This window comes from Macrotis lagotis, chromosome 1 (assembly GCF_037893015.1).
Source record: "Macrotis lagotis isolate mMagLag1 chromosome 1, bilby.v1.9.chrom.fasta, whole genome shotgun sequence".
NCBI classification, from domain to species: domain Eukaryota; kingdom Metazoa; phylum Chordata; class Mammalia; order Peramelemorphia; family Peramelidae; genus Macrotis; species Macrotis lagotis.
Window position 1 is genome coordinate 94427123 of NC_133658.1, and position 17801 is coordinate 94444923.

The window sequence follows — 17801 nt, forward strand, 5'->3', positions numbered from 1 at the left end:
AGCTCTGCTTTCTCTTTGTCATCAATTCTTTTGCCATCCATCCTAAGTATTGTCCCCCATAACTTCTTTGGTTCAATTCTTTTTTTCTGAAATAGCTAAAAAAAACCCTCCAAAATATAATTTTGTTGTTCTTAGCTTTCTAAGTCATGCAGTTGACTGAAAGGTACATAGAATGCCATATCCCACTGTGCAGCTAGGTTGACAACTACCCAAAAAAAATTTGATTCAGAAAAGTAAAATCCTACTATAAATGCTCTCCTCTGACAAGGTGTCTATCATGCATATGTCAAAGACATATAAGAAAAAACAACAATAAAGAACTTTCTTCATGAATCTTCCAACTGAGGAATAAAATGGGAAGATAACTGCTCACTCAACATGTTTGCTACTTTCATAGATGTGTAGTGCATAGTAGAAATGGAAAAAGGATTCCTTTACAGTCATTAAGGTCCTCCAGTTGGTTGATATTGGTAGATGACATTATATTGATTGCCTCATGCTCTGGGACATTATTTTTTGTCCTTCATTTTCAAAGAGGACCACGACATCAGGAAGATGATGTTGTGACTTGCAAGTGACCTGGATTTAAGTGCGGGAGGGCTATGCAAAATCACCAGCCTTACTTTCTCCTCCAGAGTCATCTGGGCCCAGGAACAAAATATAGATCAAGATGACTGAAGAGAGACTCAAATCTATAATCATTCAAAATTGAGTTTGGTCTAATCCATACATACAAGTCAACTGGATGAAGAATGCCTATTTTCTAGATTATGATACATAGTTAGATGACCAAATTATAAACCTGGACCATGAGTACCATTATCCTGGATGGATCCTGCAGATGGAAAGTGAAGTGGGCTAGTAGGCATCGAATAGGAAAAGGAGAAAACTACTTGGATTTCATTTGAGAAATGGCATAGAACTTTTTATGACCCTAAACTTTTCCCTGAAATACTAGGAAATTATCATTAATATCCCAGTAGTGACACTATGTGCCACAGTCTCTGAAGAATTGAAGTTAATAGTCACACAAATGGCAATGGAAGTTTATGGTAAGCATGAACGGGCTTTTTGGCTTTTGCTAATGGAAAAAAAAAAATTGATCAGGAAAAGTTTCTTAAAGGCTATCAACAAAGAGGTAAGACCGGAAAAGGAGGCAGGCTGGTCATGTTGCAAGTGAGGAATTACCAATGAACCAATAGTCTGTGTTTTCCAATGATATTGAGAAAACATCAAGAGTTTTAAAGTCAGAATAAATTAGAATGATGAAAAAAATATGGTCTGTCTATCATTACATCCATGTTTGTGATCTTTAAGACCAATTAGCCTAAGTGACCCCATTTTAAGAGTCCTGTCACCTACACTACATCACATGATACATTTCAAAAAATCACAATTATTTTGCCCTAAGTTCTCTCTTGACAATTTTTTCAAAGCACTTTGTCTAACTTGTACTATATGTATTTGCCTACATTTTGAAGACTCTCTTCCTACTTAAACTGTAAGTTCCTTGAAGGCTGTCTTTTTTTTTTCATCTTTATAACCACAGTGCCAATAAATGCCCAATAACTATTTGACGAATTGAATGAAATACTGACCCCAATCCAGTGTAGTCTTTATTTTTTCATGCATTTTCTTTCTTTTTCAAAGTTATTATTTAATACATGTCTTCCTTATTTTACAGGCTTTACTTCTCAGTGCAAGTCCGTGGGGAGAGTGAAAGAGAAAAGCTTCTATTAATGTATCAGACAAATGATCAAATAGTAAATGGACTCTTTCCTCTGAACAAGGAACTGGCAGTGGAAATGGCAGCTCTTTTAGCTCAGGTAACTTCTATGTGAAAGTACTCCTTTGCAAAAATCAGATAATAATTGATATTCTGGATTAACTGTAGTAAAACAATGTACCTTTAGCAATTCTTGAACTTCATTTTGCCATGATTAACACCTTAAAAATTACAGACCCAATAATTACAGTTTGACTCCAAATTACTGACACTCTGGTAGAGATGATACAGAATGAGATAGTATTCCATAAAGAGAATCTAGTTTCTTAATTATCCTGAAATTAAGCCACGAAGCTTTGAATTTAATAAAGGAGCATGAGTGTTGAGCTATGGAACGGAGAATGCCAGGGTAACATATTTGGATTACATCCTATTCTTTAAACAATGTAATATGTATGAATCAGAGTTTAGGAGGATTAGAACATTTTCTCTTCCTTAGAAACTATTAAGTGGTTTGGCACAGGTAAATTAAGATTGCATTTTAAAGCATTTATCTAACTTCCAGTTTATATATGTGTTTCATAATCATTTTATTAATCTTTATAACTTCCCTTACAACTGTACAATTTCCTAAAAATCTTCAACAATCAAAAGTTTTATCTTATAATATTATTAATATTCATTTTACAAGGGATAAAGAGCTCAGGTAAAAAAACAATGAATATCACACAATCCATCTAGTGAGAGATTAGAAGTCATATCCCTTTCAAAGAATCACAGAATTTCAAGAAAAGAAAGGTAAACTGACAGCCATCTTGTACACCTTAAATCTGAAACAGAACCCTAATGACAACACACCCAACTGGTCATCCACTTACAACAGGGCTACTGAACCTTTGTTAGAAATATGGAACCCTTGGCAAATAGTCTAGTAAAGCCTATGAGCCCCAAAGTAGAATAATGATCTAAAATGATCAAAGGAAATACTAAATTTCAATTTAAGATTAATGAAATACAGATGTAATTTTTTTCTTACCGTCAAAGTTTACAGACCCCTTGAAATCTATCCACAGGCTCTGTTTGGAGATTCATGGACCCTTCTTATCAATAGTAAATTTCTCCTGACATCAAAACTGAGTTTATCTCTTTGAGTGTCTTTACCCATTGTTCCCATTCATCCCCTTGGGGGTCAAACCAGTCTGATTAATCCCTCTTCCATGTAGCCTTTCAATTACTTGAAGAGAGCTATCAAAGCCCGTTACTATCAGAAATGCATGCCACATGTTTACATTGATAGACATACATTCACATTGGTACTTTAGTGGAATTTAAAAATTAGTATCACTTTTTTTAAGAGAATTACAATGTTTAAACATAAAATTTTTCATTTTGATGACATTTTTAAAAATAAAAATTCAAACTAGCTACTATACAGTAGGTAGAGTGCTGAGCTTGGAGTTAGGAAGATTAGTTTAAATCTAGCATCAGACACTAACTGTATGGCCTTGGACAAGTCACTTAACTTCTGTTTGCCTCAATTTCTTCATGTAAAATGAAACTAATTATAGCACCTATTTCTTAGGTTGTTCTGAAAATAAACTGAAATAATATTTGTAAAGTGCTTACCAAAGTGTTTAAATATTTTGTAAAGTGTCTGAAAGATAGCAGGCACATAGAAAATGTATGCTTCATTCTTCCCCATTTGTAAAAACAGGTTAGACTCAATAACATCCAAGATCTCTTCCAGTTCTAAATCTATAATCAATGATTCTATAATATCAATGAACATTTCATTCTTTAAATTCCACAGTCACATGACCAAGACAATGGAACATTGTCTCAATTTATTTTAAAGGTCAAAATTTTTTCTCTGACATGCCACAATTTCTATTTCTTATTCTTCCATCTAGGTGGAGATTGGAGATTTTGAGAGGCCTTTCTCAACTCCAGCAGGGCAAGTCACTTCTCAGTATAAGGCAAACCAAACACTAAAACAAGTCATAGAGAAATTTTATCCTAAAAGATATAGGAATGGCTGCTCTGAAGAACAATTAAGGTAAGAAAAAAATCCTGAATATTTCATTCCTAACTATGTATGTATACATCACCTTCTAAAGGGTTCTTAACTTGGGGCCCATGAGTCTTTTGATAATTCTATTCTGATATAATTGGTATCCTCTATAATTCTGTTTATTTCATTTTGTGCATTTAAAAACATGATTCTGAGAAGAGAGCCAGAAGTTTCAGTCTACTGTTGCCAAAGGTATCTAAAGCACAGAAAAGATTAAGAACCTCTGGTTTAAAGAATACCTCATCATTGGAAAATCCAGTGAGATTATATTGTCTGTGATTTTCATTTTCAAGACTATTTTCTTATCTACATCAAGGTTATGACAAGACAAAAATTTACTGATCTGTATGAAAATGGAGATAATTCAATATAAGACAAAGAGGATGAAAATGCTTGCTACTATTCAATTGGTTCTGTTTTTCATGTGGTTTTAATTATTTCATGTTCAAACTAATCATGCCTACATATTAGAATCTTGACTGAGCCCTCTCCAAGATCTAAATTCACATGGTCTTACCTAGGTTCAAAACTAGGTTTTATTTCCATAATCACCTTCTCTTCAACTCAAATTATCCACACACAAAGGTCTTCAGCAAAACTTGGGCTTCAGCTCAATCTAATATTTAGATTTCTGAACCTTCCTCCCCACCTAGCTGTTGGAGTAAAAGCACATGATTTCATCAACCTCCAGAGGCAGGTACTGCTAAGGAAGTTCCTAGTTTCTTGAATATTGTAACAAGATTTTTTTTTTTCTTCAATGGGGTTAGAGGTGGGAAGGAGTAGAAATAGATTTTTTATTATTGAAAGAAGTAAAAATTTGTTTTTAAAAAGTGAAAAAAAAAACAAAGACAACTCAATACACCTTTGGATAACTCTAATTTTTATATTTTTTAATTGCTTTATGAATTTTACAATTTTTCCCCCAATCTCACTTCTCTCCCCTTACCTCCCCACAGAAGGGATAGTTTTTACATTGTTTCCATGCTACACATTGATCAAAATTGAATGTGTTGAGAAAGAAATCATATCCTTAAGGAAAATATAAAGTATAAGAGCTAGCAAAATTAAATAATAAATTAAGTTTTTAAAAAATTAAAGGTAATAGTCTTTGGTCTTTGTTTAAACTCTACAATTCTTTCTTTCGATATAAATGGTATTCTCCATCGCAGATAACCCTGAAATTGTTCCTGATTGTTTCACTGAAGGAATGAGCAAGTCCATTAAGATAGATCATCAACCCCATGTTGCTGTTAGGGTGTACAATGTTCTTCTGATTCTGCTCATCTCACTCAGCATCAGTTCATGCAAATCCTTCCAGGCTTCTCTGAAATCCCATCTCTCCTGGTTTTTAATAGAACAATAGTGTTCCATAATGTACATATATACTACAATTTGTTCAGCCATTGCCCAATTAATGGACAGTCACTCAATTTCCAATTCTTTGCCACCACAAACAGGGCTGTTATGAATATTTTTGTACAAGTGATGTTTTTACCCTTTTTCATGATCTCTTCAGGGTATAACCCAGTAGTGGTATTGCTGGATCAAGGGGTATACACATTTTTATTGCCCTTTTGGGTTTAATTCCAAATTGCTCTCCAGAAAGGTTGGATGAGTTCACAGCTCATGTGAACAACATGTTTTAGTGTCCCAGATTTCCACACATCCCTTCTGACATTGATCATTGGCCAATCTAAGAGGTATGAGGGTGGTACCTCAGAGATGCTTTAATTTGCATTTCTCTAATCAGTAATGGTTTAGAGTAATTTTTCATATGACTATTGATTTCCTCATCTGTAAATTGCCTTTGCATATCCTTTGACCATTTGTCAATTGGGGAATGGCTTATTTTTTTAGAAATTTGACTCAGTTCTCTATTTTTTTTTTAGAAATGAGTGTTAATTCTAATTTTAATAGAGTTCTCCCATTAATTGAAAAAATAAAAAGGAAGTTGTCTGAGACTCTTAAACTTGTGTTTGTTAGAATATGGCAACCCCTAAAGCTGGTGCTGTCCAACAGGAAGTATCCCTAATAAGGATGCTTTCCTTTTTTTTCCCTAAAAAAAAGTTATCTCAATATGTTTTATTGTTTATTTCACTTTAATTTGTGAATTATCTCCCCTCTCTTCCTTAGTCAATGATCCATCCCCTGTAACAGAGAAGGAAAAGAAGGGGAAAGAAAAGCAATTCAGTCAAACTTGACAATAGATCAACTAAGTCTGATATGTATATAGCATTGCATACCCATAGTCTCCCACCTCTCAAATGCAGGAAAGCAGGTATATTTTCTCATATCTCTTTAGACTATACATGGCCATTCTCATTACACAGCATTTAGAGTTTTTAATCTGTGTATTGTTTATTGTTTTTCCTACATTTATTCACATCTCTCTTAACCAGATCAAGCAAATCTTATACTCCTCTGAATCCTTTATATATCTGATCATTAGACCCAGAAGACTCTGGAGAAAAAAAGTGAGGCTGGTGACTTAGCACAGTAACCCCCTCACTCCAATCCAATTCATGTGCTTGTCATGGTATCAACTTCCTTGGTGTTGTGGTCTTCTTCGAAAATGAAGGACAAACATTATTATTATTATTATTATTATTATTATTATTATTATTATTATTATTATTAAACAGTACAATACAATCCACTCCATTCATTTAGCATCTTTTATTTAGCCTTTCCCTTGAAAACTATTTTAAATGAAAATTATTAAAATGCAAATTGTTATTAAATTATTATTAAAATGCAAATACTCCAGGAGTCCAATAAAGCAATTACACTAAGATTTCCTTTCCTGGCTGGAGGGTGATAGAGGCAACTTCAGAGCACTAGAAGCACTCAGGAAGCAGAAAAGAATACTCAAAGTAGGAAACAGAAGTTGGGAAGGAAGTGTGTGGAAAAGGATCATGCGGAATCACTGAAGATAAGAGTTGATCTACTTTGTAATTGTGCCTAGGCTCAGTTATGGAAAAGTTCTACATCATCTTCCTGGGTCTGTAAATGTTCATGAGAAATGAAATACTAATTTTTACTCTAGATTATAGACTTTTCCTCTTTCTTTTTAAAAAAGACAGCTTTATCAACGACTGTCAACTAGATGGATGGCTCTCCGTGGACACAGTGTTGCAGACTGTATGCGCATTTACCTGACTGTAGCCAGAAAATGGACTTTCTTTGGTGCAAAATTGTTTCTTGCAAAAGTAAGAAATTTGTGGGAAAGGGGTCTTTAGACTGCATCTTTATACCTTTGCCACTCTTGATCCAACTCAGTGAATCAGGGTAGGGTTGGGTTTCAAGTCATCAGAATTGTGTAATCACTTAAACATGTTTTCTATTTAGCTTTAAAATGCAGTTTAAAATAGGGACTGTTGAATGCAGACATCAGAAGGTCTACCTGTCTTTGATCCCAATTGTCCCCTTCATTGGAGCAGGTCCAAAGCATCTCCCTGTTGCTATACCAGGAACCAAAGCCCACTTTTTCCCTCAGTTTCCCCCAGCCTTCTCTACAAAGTTTCTATTGATATGCAAAATAACTTATATAATAGCTTTCCCAGACTGTGCCTTCCCTGAGGCTACCTTACAGTTATTATTTAAACTCTATCTCTTCTGCCTTGCCTTGGACACTACAATAGTTAGTACTGAGCTGCCCCTGGAATTGTAATTCCCTTGCCCTGATTAAAAGACCCTAGTTTTTGCTGTTTTGTCAGTCTTCTTTATTTCATGTTGAAAGAAGAGAATCCTAAACTCTGAGAATTCCAAACAATATATACAAAATAATGAAAGGACACATATTGAAAGGACTAGTCAGCAATACCATATTTTTCTTGATTCCTAATTTATGCTGGTAGAATTCATGACATTCTGAACTCAGTTTCCCTTTCTGTATAAACTGCTTGTCTCACACCTTTCCAGAGGTAGAATAAGAGGCCATTTGTGCTTAAACACCTTTCTTAGTGACTGTATCAAGTGAGGGATGGGAGAAATGGGGTAAAATTCAGCAAGAAATTCCAAATGACTCTGGGAACTGGGAGTTATAATTCAAGTTGTCAACAATGAGGTGAGAAGACCAACCTAAAATAAAAGACTGTGGGGCAATAGAAGAGATTTTAAGTCTCAATTTTGTTGCTTACTCCTCTTAACTTGGACAGGTCACTTAACATTTGGGGACTTCCAATTATCTATAAACTGTAAAATAAGTCTCTTCGTAGATTCCTTTTGCAGATCTTAGTAATAACATTTATGTTGTTCTCTGATGGTTGCAAAACACATTTATATAAAATTTTATTTGATTTTCACAAAAGCCCTGTTAATATTAGTCCCATTTTATTGAAGGGGTAATTGAGAGGAAAGAAATGATGATGATGATGATGATGATGATGATGATGATGATGATGATGATGATGATGATGGTAATGATCTCTCTTCTGCTATGTTTCAGTTTACAAACAAGATGACCTCTTAGGTTAAACTCATTACCTCTTCTCTCATTACCATGCTACTGTCTCCAGCCTTAACTGATCTGTTCTCCCTTAATCTCCTCCCTGCTCTGATTGGAAGGTTAGGAGTACCAAACTCCTCCCAAGGTCTTCCTTTAGAGAGGGCAGAAACCAGACTTTGGGATTCACTCCACTCTGCATCTGCTGCTCTGCCTAGTTTCAACTCCATATGAGAATATAATGATCCCATGCCAGGTGTCCCTTGGAGGTCCTCCCCCTTCTTGCCTCTTCTTGTATGTTATTTCCCTTCATTAGATGGTATACTCCTTGAGGGCAGAGACTGTCTTTTTGTTAATTGTCTCCCTAGAACTGAGTACATAGGAGGTCCTTAATCAATATTTTTTGGATTGATGAGGATGATAGCTAACTTTTATATGGTACTTTAAGACATTTTACAAATATTTTATCTCACAATAATCCTGGAAGAAGAGAAAATTTGAGACAGACAAAAGTTAAATGTCTTCCCCAAGGAAGTGACTCCAGACTCCATCCACCATACCACCCAGCTGCCCAGGTGACTTGTCTTTGAAACAGTCAGTGTCAGAGATCGATTTTTGTGAACTACATAGGTGAAAAAAAATTATAAAGTTGATTTGGAAATTATCAAACAACTTGTTACAATACATGTTTGATGTTTTTTTGTGATTTCATTGGTATTAGGGAATGCCTAGGTGAGAAAACTCCCCATAACAATTCAGTTCAGCACATTCTAGAGTCCTGAAGAGTGAAGTGATTTCTAAGGCTCACAAGCCATCAAGTGTCAGAGGTAGTTGTGGAGATTCTCTTTATTTTCAAGCAATTCCCTATCCACTGTGCCACCTGATAACCTAGGTGGGAGCTTCACGTTCTCCAAGCTGCTTTTAGGTATTCTTTTCCCTCATTCCCTCAATTAGCAACACTTCCCATCCTTGTGAGTGCCAGCCTCCCTGAACACTAACATTTATATCTAATGAATATTATCAGAGTCTGATGGTTTGCCATACTTGTAGCTTTGGAAAACTTTCCACTCATTTGACCTAAACAAGATCTGTCCTGGTTTTTCATATTTATTTGAATGTTTAAAAAAAATCTACGCTTTTTAAATGAATGCTAAGTAAGCAATTTAAATCCTCACAGGTCTGAACAAATAAGTAATTACCAAATACTAAAATTACTGTATTTTAAAAAATGCCAAGTGTCAATTTTTTCCAATTCCAGGACAAAATTTGAGGAAATTCAGAATCATTCTGACTAAGCATCCAATTCAGTATGGTTTGATTTAATGACAAAATGTCGGCTGTTTTCCACTAACAAAAGTTCCTGTCTTTTAATATGACATTTATAATAGGCAGGGTTCTTTTATGCCTCCTATTTCACAGCCAGTAACTCCATCAACACTGGGAAATACTTTCATATGGCTAGCTGTTCATGAAGATGGAATTAGCATCTTGGAATACAACTCCATGGTAAGAATAAGTCGCAAAACTTTTTGATGTAGGTAATGTTATATTTAGCATTTAAGTTGGCTACATTCCATTCAACTGAAAGACCTGTCATAAAAAGGTAGGCTAAAAACAAAAGGGGAAAATTACAATCATGATTGTATTAGGATTCTTGAAATGGCAGTTTGCACAGTATATTATATTAAGAGGACATTTTCTGTGTATGAGACAAATTATATTGCAGTATCATTAAAATAGAAATTTTAATTGCATGAGTCAAAAAATTCAGTATCATTGAGTTTTCTCTAAAATGGTTCTTGTAATACCTCTAATTCTTCACTTTGCACATATGCAAATTATTATAATAGGGCTTTCCCATGATCAAAGAAAGTGACATTAATAATTTGAAGGACTGTATACCCCTCCAGATATATGAAATTTAAATTATTTTTCTTGCCTTTTCTTTGCAAGTTAAATTAGTTAATATAATTTTCTGCTCAAGTGAACAAACATTCCTTTAATACAGATATTTACTAGTATATTTAAGTTATCCCCTCTTGAGATCTTAACCTATCTTACCCTAAATATCTGACTTGCATACATATATACATATATGTATATAGACCTACACCCTCATATATATATGTGTGTGTGTGTGTGTGTGTGTGTGTGTGTGTATGTCTTGTTTTTAAAACTAAGGAGAAGGAATAGAAATAATATTAGTGTTGTTGGTTCTGTATATATTAGGATTTGCTGGTCACTGGGAACTTCAAATGTCTCTGCTGAGATGTGTTTGAAAGGGAATTTATTTCTTCTGAATGTCTTTAGACTCATGAATGAATGGCTTGAGTATAGACTACATTTCTTAATTAATTAGATTCTACTAGATTGTTTTTTTCTTTTTTTAAAAAAATTATTTATTTAAGGCAATGGGGGTTAAGTGACTTGCCCAAAGTCACTCAGCTAGGCAAATATTAAGTGTCTGAGGTCAGATTTGAACTCAGGTACTCCTGACTCCAGGGCTGATGCTCTGTGCAACCTAGCTGCCCCCCTACTAGATTATTTAAAAGAATATTAAAGCTTAATTAAACATATTTGTTATAAGGACTTGTTTTCTTTTTTTCAAGGGAGGGCAGTTGGGTAGGTAAAGGGGAGAGGAAAGTAAATGCTTATTGGTTAAAAAAGAAAATTTTAATTTAAAATATATTTTTTAAAAATTAATGCTCACCTATAAACACAGAACTGCAAAATACTGACCTACATTTTTTTCAGTATTTTATTTTGTCTTAGCATCTTTGGACAGTGCAGAAATGAAGGCCACAAAACTAACATTTAACAAATTGCTACTTCAAAATAGCAAGTGTCATCCGCTGTCCAGAAAATGCCTATTGCCATTAAACACCCACTGTCCAAATGATATGTGACAAAGCAGAATACTAAAGAAGCTAAAGTAAGAACTTAAATGTTCTATGTGGTCATTCTTTTTGCTTTTATCTTGTGAATTTAATCATGCATTTGTGAAATTATTTCAGAATCTAGTAATAGCTCCAGTAAAAAACTTTCAATTAGTTAAAATGTATTCATTTATTTAGCCCATATTTTCAGTTGATCAAACATTTTTATTTTTCATACTTCAATGGCATAAAATTTATAACTTGACTTTCTTCTTTTCTAAGAGGTTAATAGTGACATATGTGTACAAAAGCCTAATGACTTTTGGAGGTTATCAAGATGACTTTATGATGGTTATTAATAGTTCTCATTCCAAGGACAAGCCAACAGATAAACTCCTTTTTACCATGGCAAAACCTAAGGTAAGTGGAACACCTCTGAAATCTTTGGCAACCCATAGACAGTTTTTTTCTCTTTGTTGTTATTAAAGTAAACATTGAATGAATGAATGAAAACCCATTTATTAAATATTTACTGTGTCACAAGTACTGTGTTAAGTTTTGGGGATAGAAATAGAAAAAGCCAGAGAGTCTCTGCCCTCAAAGTCCTCTATCCTCAGGAGAAGATAACACATGATAGCAATGACTGGGGAGGGACTGTTTTGTTTAGGCAAAGCCTTGGTTGGTTGGTTGGTTGGTTGGTTGGTTGGTTGGTTGGTTGTTGTCCTTCGTTATGGAAGAGGACCAAAATGACATCACTATATTAGAATCAAGTTACAGGGTAACTAACTGTGACTGATCAGATCATTATGAGCTTGAAATGCTCTACCACAGTTTGGGCACAAGTAGGTCATGTGAATATTTAGGGTAAATTCTCTACATTTCCTTATTTCTTAGGAAAAGTCACAGGGTTAGTGATTGTAGTCATAGGGTAACTGGAATGTCTTTGTCAGGATTTGTAGTATTTATTTGATTGCTATTCTCAGAGCTAAGAGGTAAAAAGAAAATGGGTGGGGAGAAAGTATATGTAAAATCATGGGTTGAAGATGGTCACGGAGTATATTAGTGGCTCTTTTAAAAATGTTAACTACAATCTATTGTTATTATTCAGTCTTTTCAGTAGTGTTCAACTTTCTGTGACTCCATTTGGGAGTTTTCTTTACCAAGATGACAAAGATGACAAGGATGACAAAAATGGAAAAAATGGCAAAGTGGCATGCCATTTCCTTCTCCAGATTATTTGACAGATGAGAAAACTGAGACAAATAGGGTTATATGACTTGCCCATGGTCACACAGTTACTAAGTGTATGAGATCAGATTTTCCATGTCCAGTGTTCTATCTACTGCATCAACTAGCTGCCCATGTCAGATCTGGTAAACACACATTAATCAGGAGCCTAAAGCCTCAGGATAATGTAGATTAAAACAACTCTGAGAGGGGCAGCTAGGTGGCACAGTAGATAAAGCACTGGCCCTGGAGTCAGGAGTACCTGGGTTCAAATCCCGTCTCAGACACTTACTATATACCTAGCTGTGTGGCCTTGGGCAAGCTACTTAACCCCATTTGCCTTACAAAAAAAAAAACTAAAAAAAAATTTAAAAAACTCTGAGGTTCTACCTCATTCTCACAAAATTGATAAAATTTACCAAAAAAAAAAAGTGAAATGACAAATCCTGGAGGCATTGTGAGGGGAAAAAAAAGGTGCATTAATGCACTACTTGTGGAACTCTGAACTGGTTGAGCCATTCTGGAAAGCAATTTGGAACTATGCCACAAAAGTCTTTTAAACTGTGTATACATCTTTTGATCAAGCAATACCATCACTGGGTCTCTACTTCAAAGAGATCAAAGAAAGAGGAAAAAGACAAACAAAAATATTTATAGCAGCTCTTTTTGTTGGAGTAAAGATTTAGAAATTGAGGGAGTGTCCATCAATTGAAGAATTAACTGAACAATTTATTATATATGTGTGTGTGATGAAATACAATTGTGCTACAAAAAATGATTAAGGGAATAGTTTTAGGGAATCCTAAGACTACTTCTATAATCTAATGCAAAATGAAGGGAGCAGAACCAGGACAACAATTTATACAATAGCAGCAATATTATAAAGACAAAAACTTTGAAAGACAAGATTTAGAATACAGAATGAGATGTTTTTTAAAAAAAACATGACCCGTATGGTATTTCTTTGTCTATACTTTTCTGTAACAAGTTTTTTTTTTCTTACTTTCTCAATGGCAGTGGTAGGGGTGAGGAAAGAAGGCAGGTAGAAGGAAGAAAAGAGAAATCTTAAAAAAAATAAAATTTAAATTTATATATATAATAAAATATAATTTAAAATACATACAGATAGATAGATAGATAGATAGATAGATAGATAGATAGATAGATAGATAGATAGATAGATAGATGGCGTTAGCTCACAGTGCTCAGCTCTCTTATCCCTTTGGAAATGACAAGAATGAAATATTCTTAATTTTCTTTTTTCTAGATTCTTGAAATAACTCTTTTGGTTGCCAGCTATATTAACAACTTCCATCAGCAAAAGGCAGCTCTTCACCACCTCTCAGCTCCTGCATTACTGTCAGCTCAAAAAGGAGGACCCAAAAACAAGGACATGGGGAGTCAGCCACTCCTGCTAAACAGCAGACCAACTAAAGGCCCAACTCTACTGTGAAATTTCAGAAGCTGGTGACATTAGAAAGTAACTGAATATCTACTCAGAGATGTTTGCATTCTAAGAGCATGACATATCCACCAACATTTCAAAACCAAAAAAGATATATAAAAGACTGTTACTCCATTTTACATGACTATTGAAAAAAAATAAATGAACACTTAGTTATAGTAAAGCTAAATAAAAACTGTTTACAAACACCGAATGGTTTAATCATAGTATCAGGGCTTGAAGAGTCCTATAAAAGGTCAAAATGTCCAATATTCTGCTGATATTAGTTGAGTATTTGTTGTATTTGTGAAAATCTTGAGAAAGAGGTTTCATAACCTCCCTTTGTAATCTGGTACAATGTTTACCTACCTTTGTTACTCAGAAGTTATAAATTACATAAAAATTGAAGTTTACCTTTAATGAAAATATAATTGAAAAAGTATGGAATATAAAGTTGGAGGAAACCAAGTTAGTTTGGTAAATTTTTAAATGGTATGGTGGATCTGCTAGATTTGTGTATGATAAAATAGAGAACCTGCTACAGCACTAAAAACTGCCCTTTCACATCTCCAGCTCACTGATGTAAAATTCTGTTACCCTGAAATTTTAAAAATGAAAATAATTATCTTTGCTTTTTTTCCATAAATTTGCTGAAAAATCGACAACTTTCTTCTCCTTTGGTTCCATGTGCTCCTCACTGTCCTTGGTTGAATAGTATAGTATTTAAGGAGCTGCAGTTCTTTTTTTTTCTTTATATATGATATAGCACTTTACCTGAAGGAAATGCAGTGTCTTCTGAGTTTTTATTGTCTCAAAGGTTAGTAGCCTTCAGGATTTTAAAAAATGGAATACATTAAAATTAACCGATGCATTTTTAACATAGGATTATAAATCACAGGTGATTCCTCACTGTTTTAAAATGGTATCCTTTGGATATTAAATTTTCAAATTTTAGAGTATTGTCCTTAAACCTGAAGGAAGCTATGAAAATGACTTGAACACAAATAATGGCAATGAATTTCAAAGAATGAGTCTTCCCAAGAATGATATACTTTTGAACAACTTACCATGAGTATCCATTAAATAATTATCCAGAATATTTTTTGTTAAACTATAGACTAAATAAATCTATGAGTTAATCCAGGTGGATGCTTCCTTTAATGATGAAAATTGAAACCCCCACCACTCGTGCCTGCCTATCATTTGGAGTGCTCGTCAATGTCCTCTAAATCTTCCACTGAGAGTCACCTTCTTCATTTCTTGACATTTTCAAATGTGGATACCACATTCATGGAACCCATGGACTATCTATTTAAATGTTTTAAAGATGATTTAGTTTTTAAAAACTGATATTGCTATCAAAGAAGGTAAAAACTTGGTTTTTGGAAGTAGGAAGCTTGTTAAATTACTAGGCTAAATCAGTGAGCAATGCAGTATAGAGTTTATGTCAAAATAAAATATTTAACATAAACACCTGCTAGAAATTGGAATTACTAGTGGCTGGAGTGGGTGAGGGGAATGAAATGTAAGCATTGTAGTACTAATCATTAGTTAATTAACTGCTCACAATTTTAATTTATGTGGAGAGTATTTGTATTTATTCTTTTGGAAATATATTTATCTCTTTTCACAAGATATTTTTATGAATTCAAATCAAATTCCAAAATCAATAAGTGTTAAGATAAGGAGGAGAAAGTGTGGTGGAGTGAAAAGGATGATGGGTTTGGAATGCTGCTTTTATATCACATCTTTTCCACTTCTTGTGTGACTTTGAGCAATTCACAACCTTTCTGGGCCTCAGTTTACTCATTTGTAAAAATGAGGGGTTGAACTGAATGACCTACTGGCTCTAAATCTATGATCATCCCTAAATGTAATAATTTGCTGGCATTGTCTTTGCCTTGTTCTTTTTGGTTGTTGTTGCCCCTTTCTCTTTCTGACCATGCACTGATCTCACTTTAAATCTTTTTAACAATCATTCTACTTGTAGTTAATAAAACTTTCTGTATAAATATAAAAATGTCTGTTGATTTCCAGAAGAGCATTCCATTTCCACATATGGAAAAAGGGAATTGCCAACTATGTGATTGTGTGACTGTAATTATAATTGTTTTAATACTTTGCAAAAAATACATTGATATTTATAGCACAGTGTACCCGGGTCCATAATAAATACTTGTAGGTTGGTTGACACTAGAAGGGTGCCCTTCACTGCCGCCTACCACAGCTTGCATTCTTTAGTAGATGATTATCATTGCACTGCTGTAGCCAAAAAAAAAAAGAGGTGAGTGAGCTCCTCTGATTATCCTAAAAGGTAAAATTTGTTGCCAAGGTTATACTCAAAGTCTCTCTACCTTGCTTGACCTGACAAAGATTATTTTCTGGAGGCATAGCCTTCCAGTATCCAGTATCACCATCATCCCATTATGAGGTAGCAGAAAAAGCTGTGAATAAATAATAGTGATGAGTTAGTGGCTCAAAGAAAAGCCCCTCCTCCTGGCCTCCCTAACAAACCAACAAACACATTTTTTTCCATAGAAAAGTTCTTGAACCCTCATTCTGAGTATTGCTACTCCATCCAACTACATTGGGCTTCTGTTCTAAGATGGAACTCTACCCACTACCCACTATTTTTTGCTCAGACTTTGATGAGGATGGACTGCGAAAGGCTGGGGTTAACTTAAACAGTAAATGATAGAACCAAAGTTTATTAGAATAGGCCCAGACTCTCATTGTAATATTCATTCTCTCTCATCACTTGTTAACTAATCAAGAGTTGATTGACACCCTTTGGAATACCCATTTTCCCCAAAACTATAAAAGTCTTGAGCCTGCAACCATGAGGGTCATTGGGACTTTTCAAAGAGTGTCATTGACCTCTCATTAAAATGCTAGCATTACTAATAAAATAACAAATTATCCAGAAAAAGTTCTTGAGCCAAGACAACTAACTGGCTAAGCAATAAGAATAAACTTCCATACCTCAGAGTAAGACCTGGGTTTCAGCCCCACCACTGCCACATTCTGACTTGTATGACCCAGGGCAAGTCATTTAATTTTTCAGTGTCTAGAGCACTTTTTAAAATTATTTGTTGAGCAACAATTTCTGATGGTCATGCCTTGCTGAGATTTCCCTATGCTAACTAAATCAAAGGACCAGTTTAAAAAGAAGAAATTGGTCATCTTTTGCTGCAATTTAAATCTAAGACCAAGCAAAGTCTCCAAATTACCCAAGTATTACTTAATTTTTATATAATAAGCCAAAGACATTGGCAGAGTTATTCACATAAAAGCATTACTCCCAGGCAATATTTTGCTCACTATAGATTAAAATCTAACAGTCTTTTAGTTTAAAGGCAAAATTGCAATGTCTTAGCATAGTCTATAAAATCCTATAATTGGCATTTATTTTTGGATAAATTTTTTAAAAAGACAGTGACAGAAATTAACTTTTGTAACTGATGATGTTGAAAAGCTGATTTTATTTTCTGAAAAAATGACAACTTTTATACAGCTGTTTTAAAAATTCAAAGCTTATTGTTGTGATCAGTTACTGGAGAACAATGTTATATGTTCATTTTCATATTTGAATTGTGATGTCTCCTATCATTTTCCTGCCTTTCAATCATAATAAATGATTTATAGATCCATTTTGAGCATTATATTTTGAATACAGTTTTAATCTTCAAGAGATATGTAATTTTTCCTTTGTCAAAACTGAGGTGGTCTGCCACTGAAAGTAGTAGTTAATGCCTACTTGCCTTGCATTCATGTTATGTTTTCATTTCATACATGTAGAATTCATGTGTGCCTCACTCTGGTGTCCTCTATTTTCTTTCAGAAACAAGGCCCAATATTTGTCTTGCTTACTTCCTCTATGACCTTCCACCCTCGCTACTAACATTTATTCCCAAAATGTTTCTCACTAGTAGGTTTTCCTTTCTTTCCACACTAACCCTAAATTCAGCAAACAACCCTTATCTAGGTTTAAAAATTTTTTTAAGGTTTCTTTT

General features: G+C 34.2%; 1 protein-coding gene across 4 annotated transcripts in view; it reads left to right on the top strand.

Moving 5' to 3' along the window:
• PLEKHH2 (pleckstrin homology, MyTH4 and FERM domain containing H2) overlaps positions 1 to 17427 on the top strand; it is a 124002-nt gene extending 106575 nt beyond the window's left edge. For 3 of the 4 annotated variants that reach the window (XM_074204804.1, XM_074204812.1, XM_074204820.1), the window contains 6 exons: positions 1685 to 1826; positions 3637 to 3782; positions 6877 to 7006; positions 9661 to 9747; positions 11400 to 11537; positions 13612 to 17427. In XM_074204804.1, coding sequence (XP_074060905.1) covers positions 1685 to 1826; positions 3637 to 3782; positions 6877 to 7006; positions 9661 to 9747; positions 11400 to 11537; positions 13612 to 13797 — 829 coding nt within the window. In that variant the 3' untranslated portion in view covers positions 13798 to 17427. Of the gene's footprint in view, positions 1 to 1684; positions 1827 to 3636; positions 3783 to 6876; positions 7007 to 9660; positions 9748 to 11399; positions 11538 to 13611 lie in introns of those variants that run through there. The other variant, XM_074204828.1, reaches the window with a different exon arrangement.
• Positions 17428 to 17801: the final 374 nt, after the last annotated feature.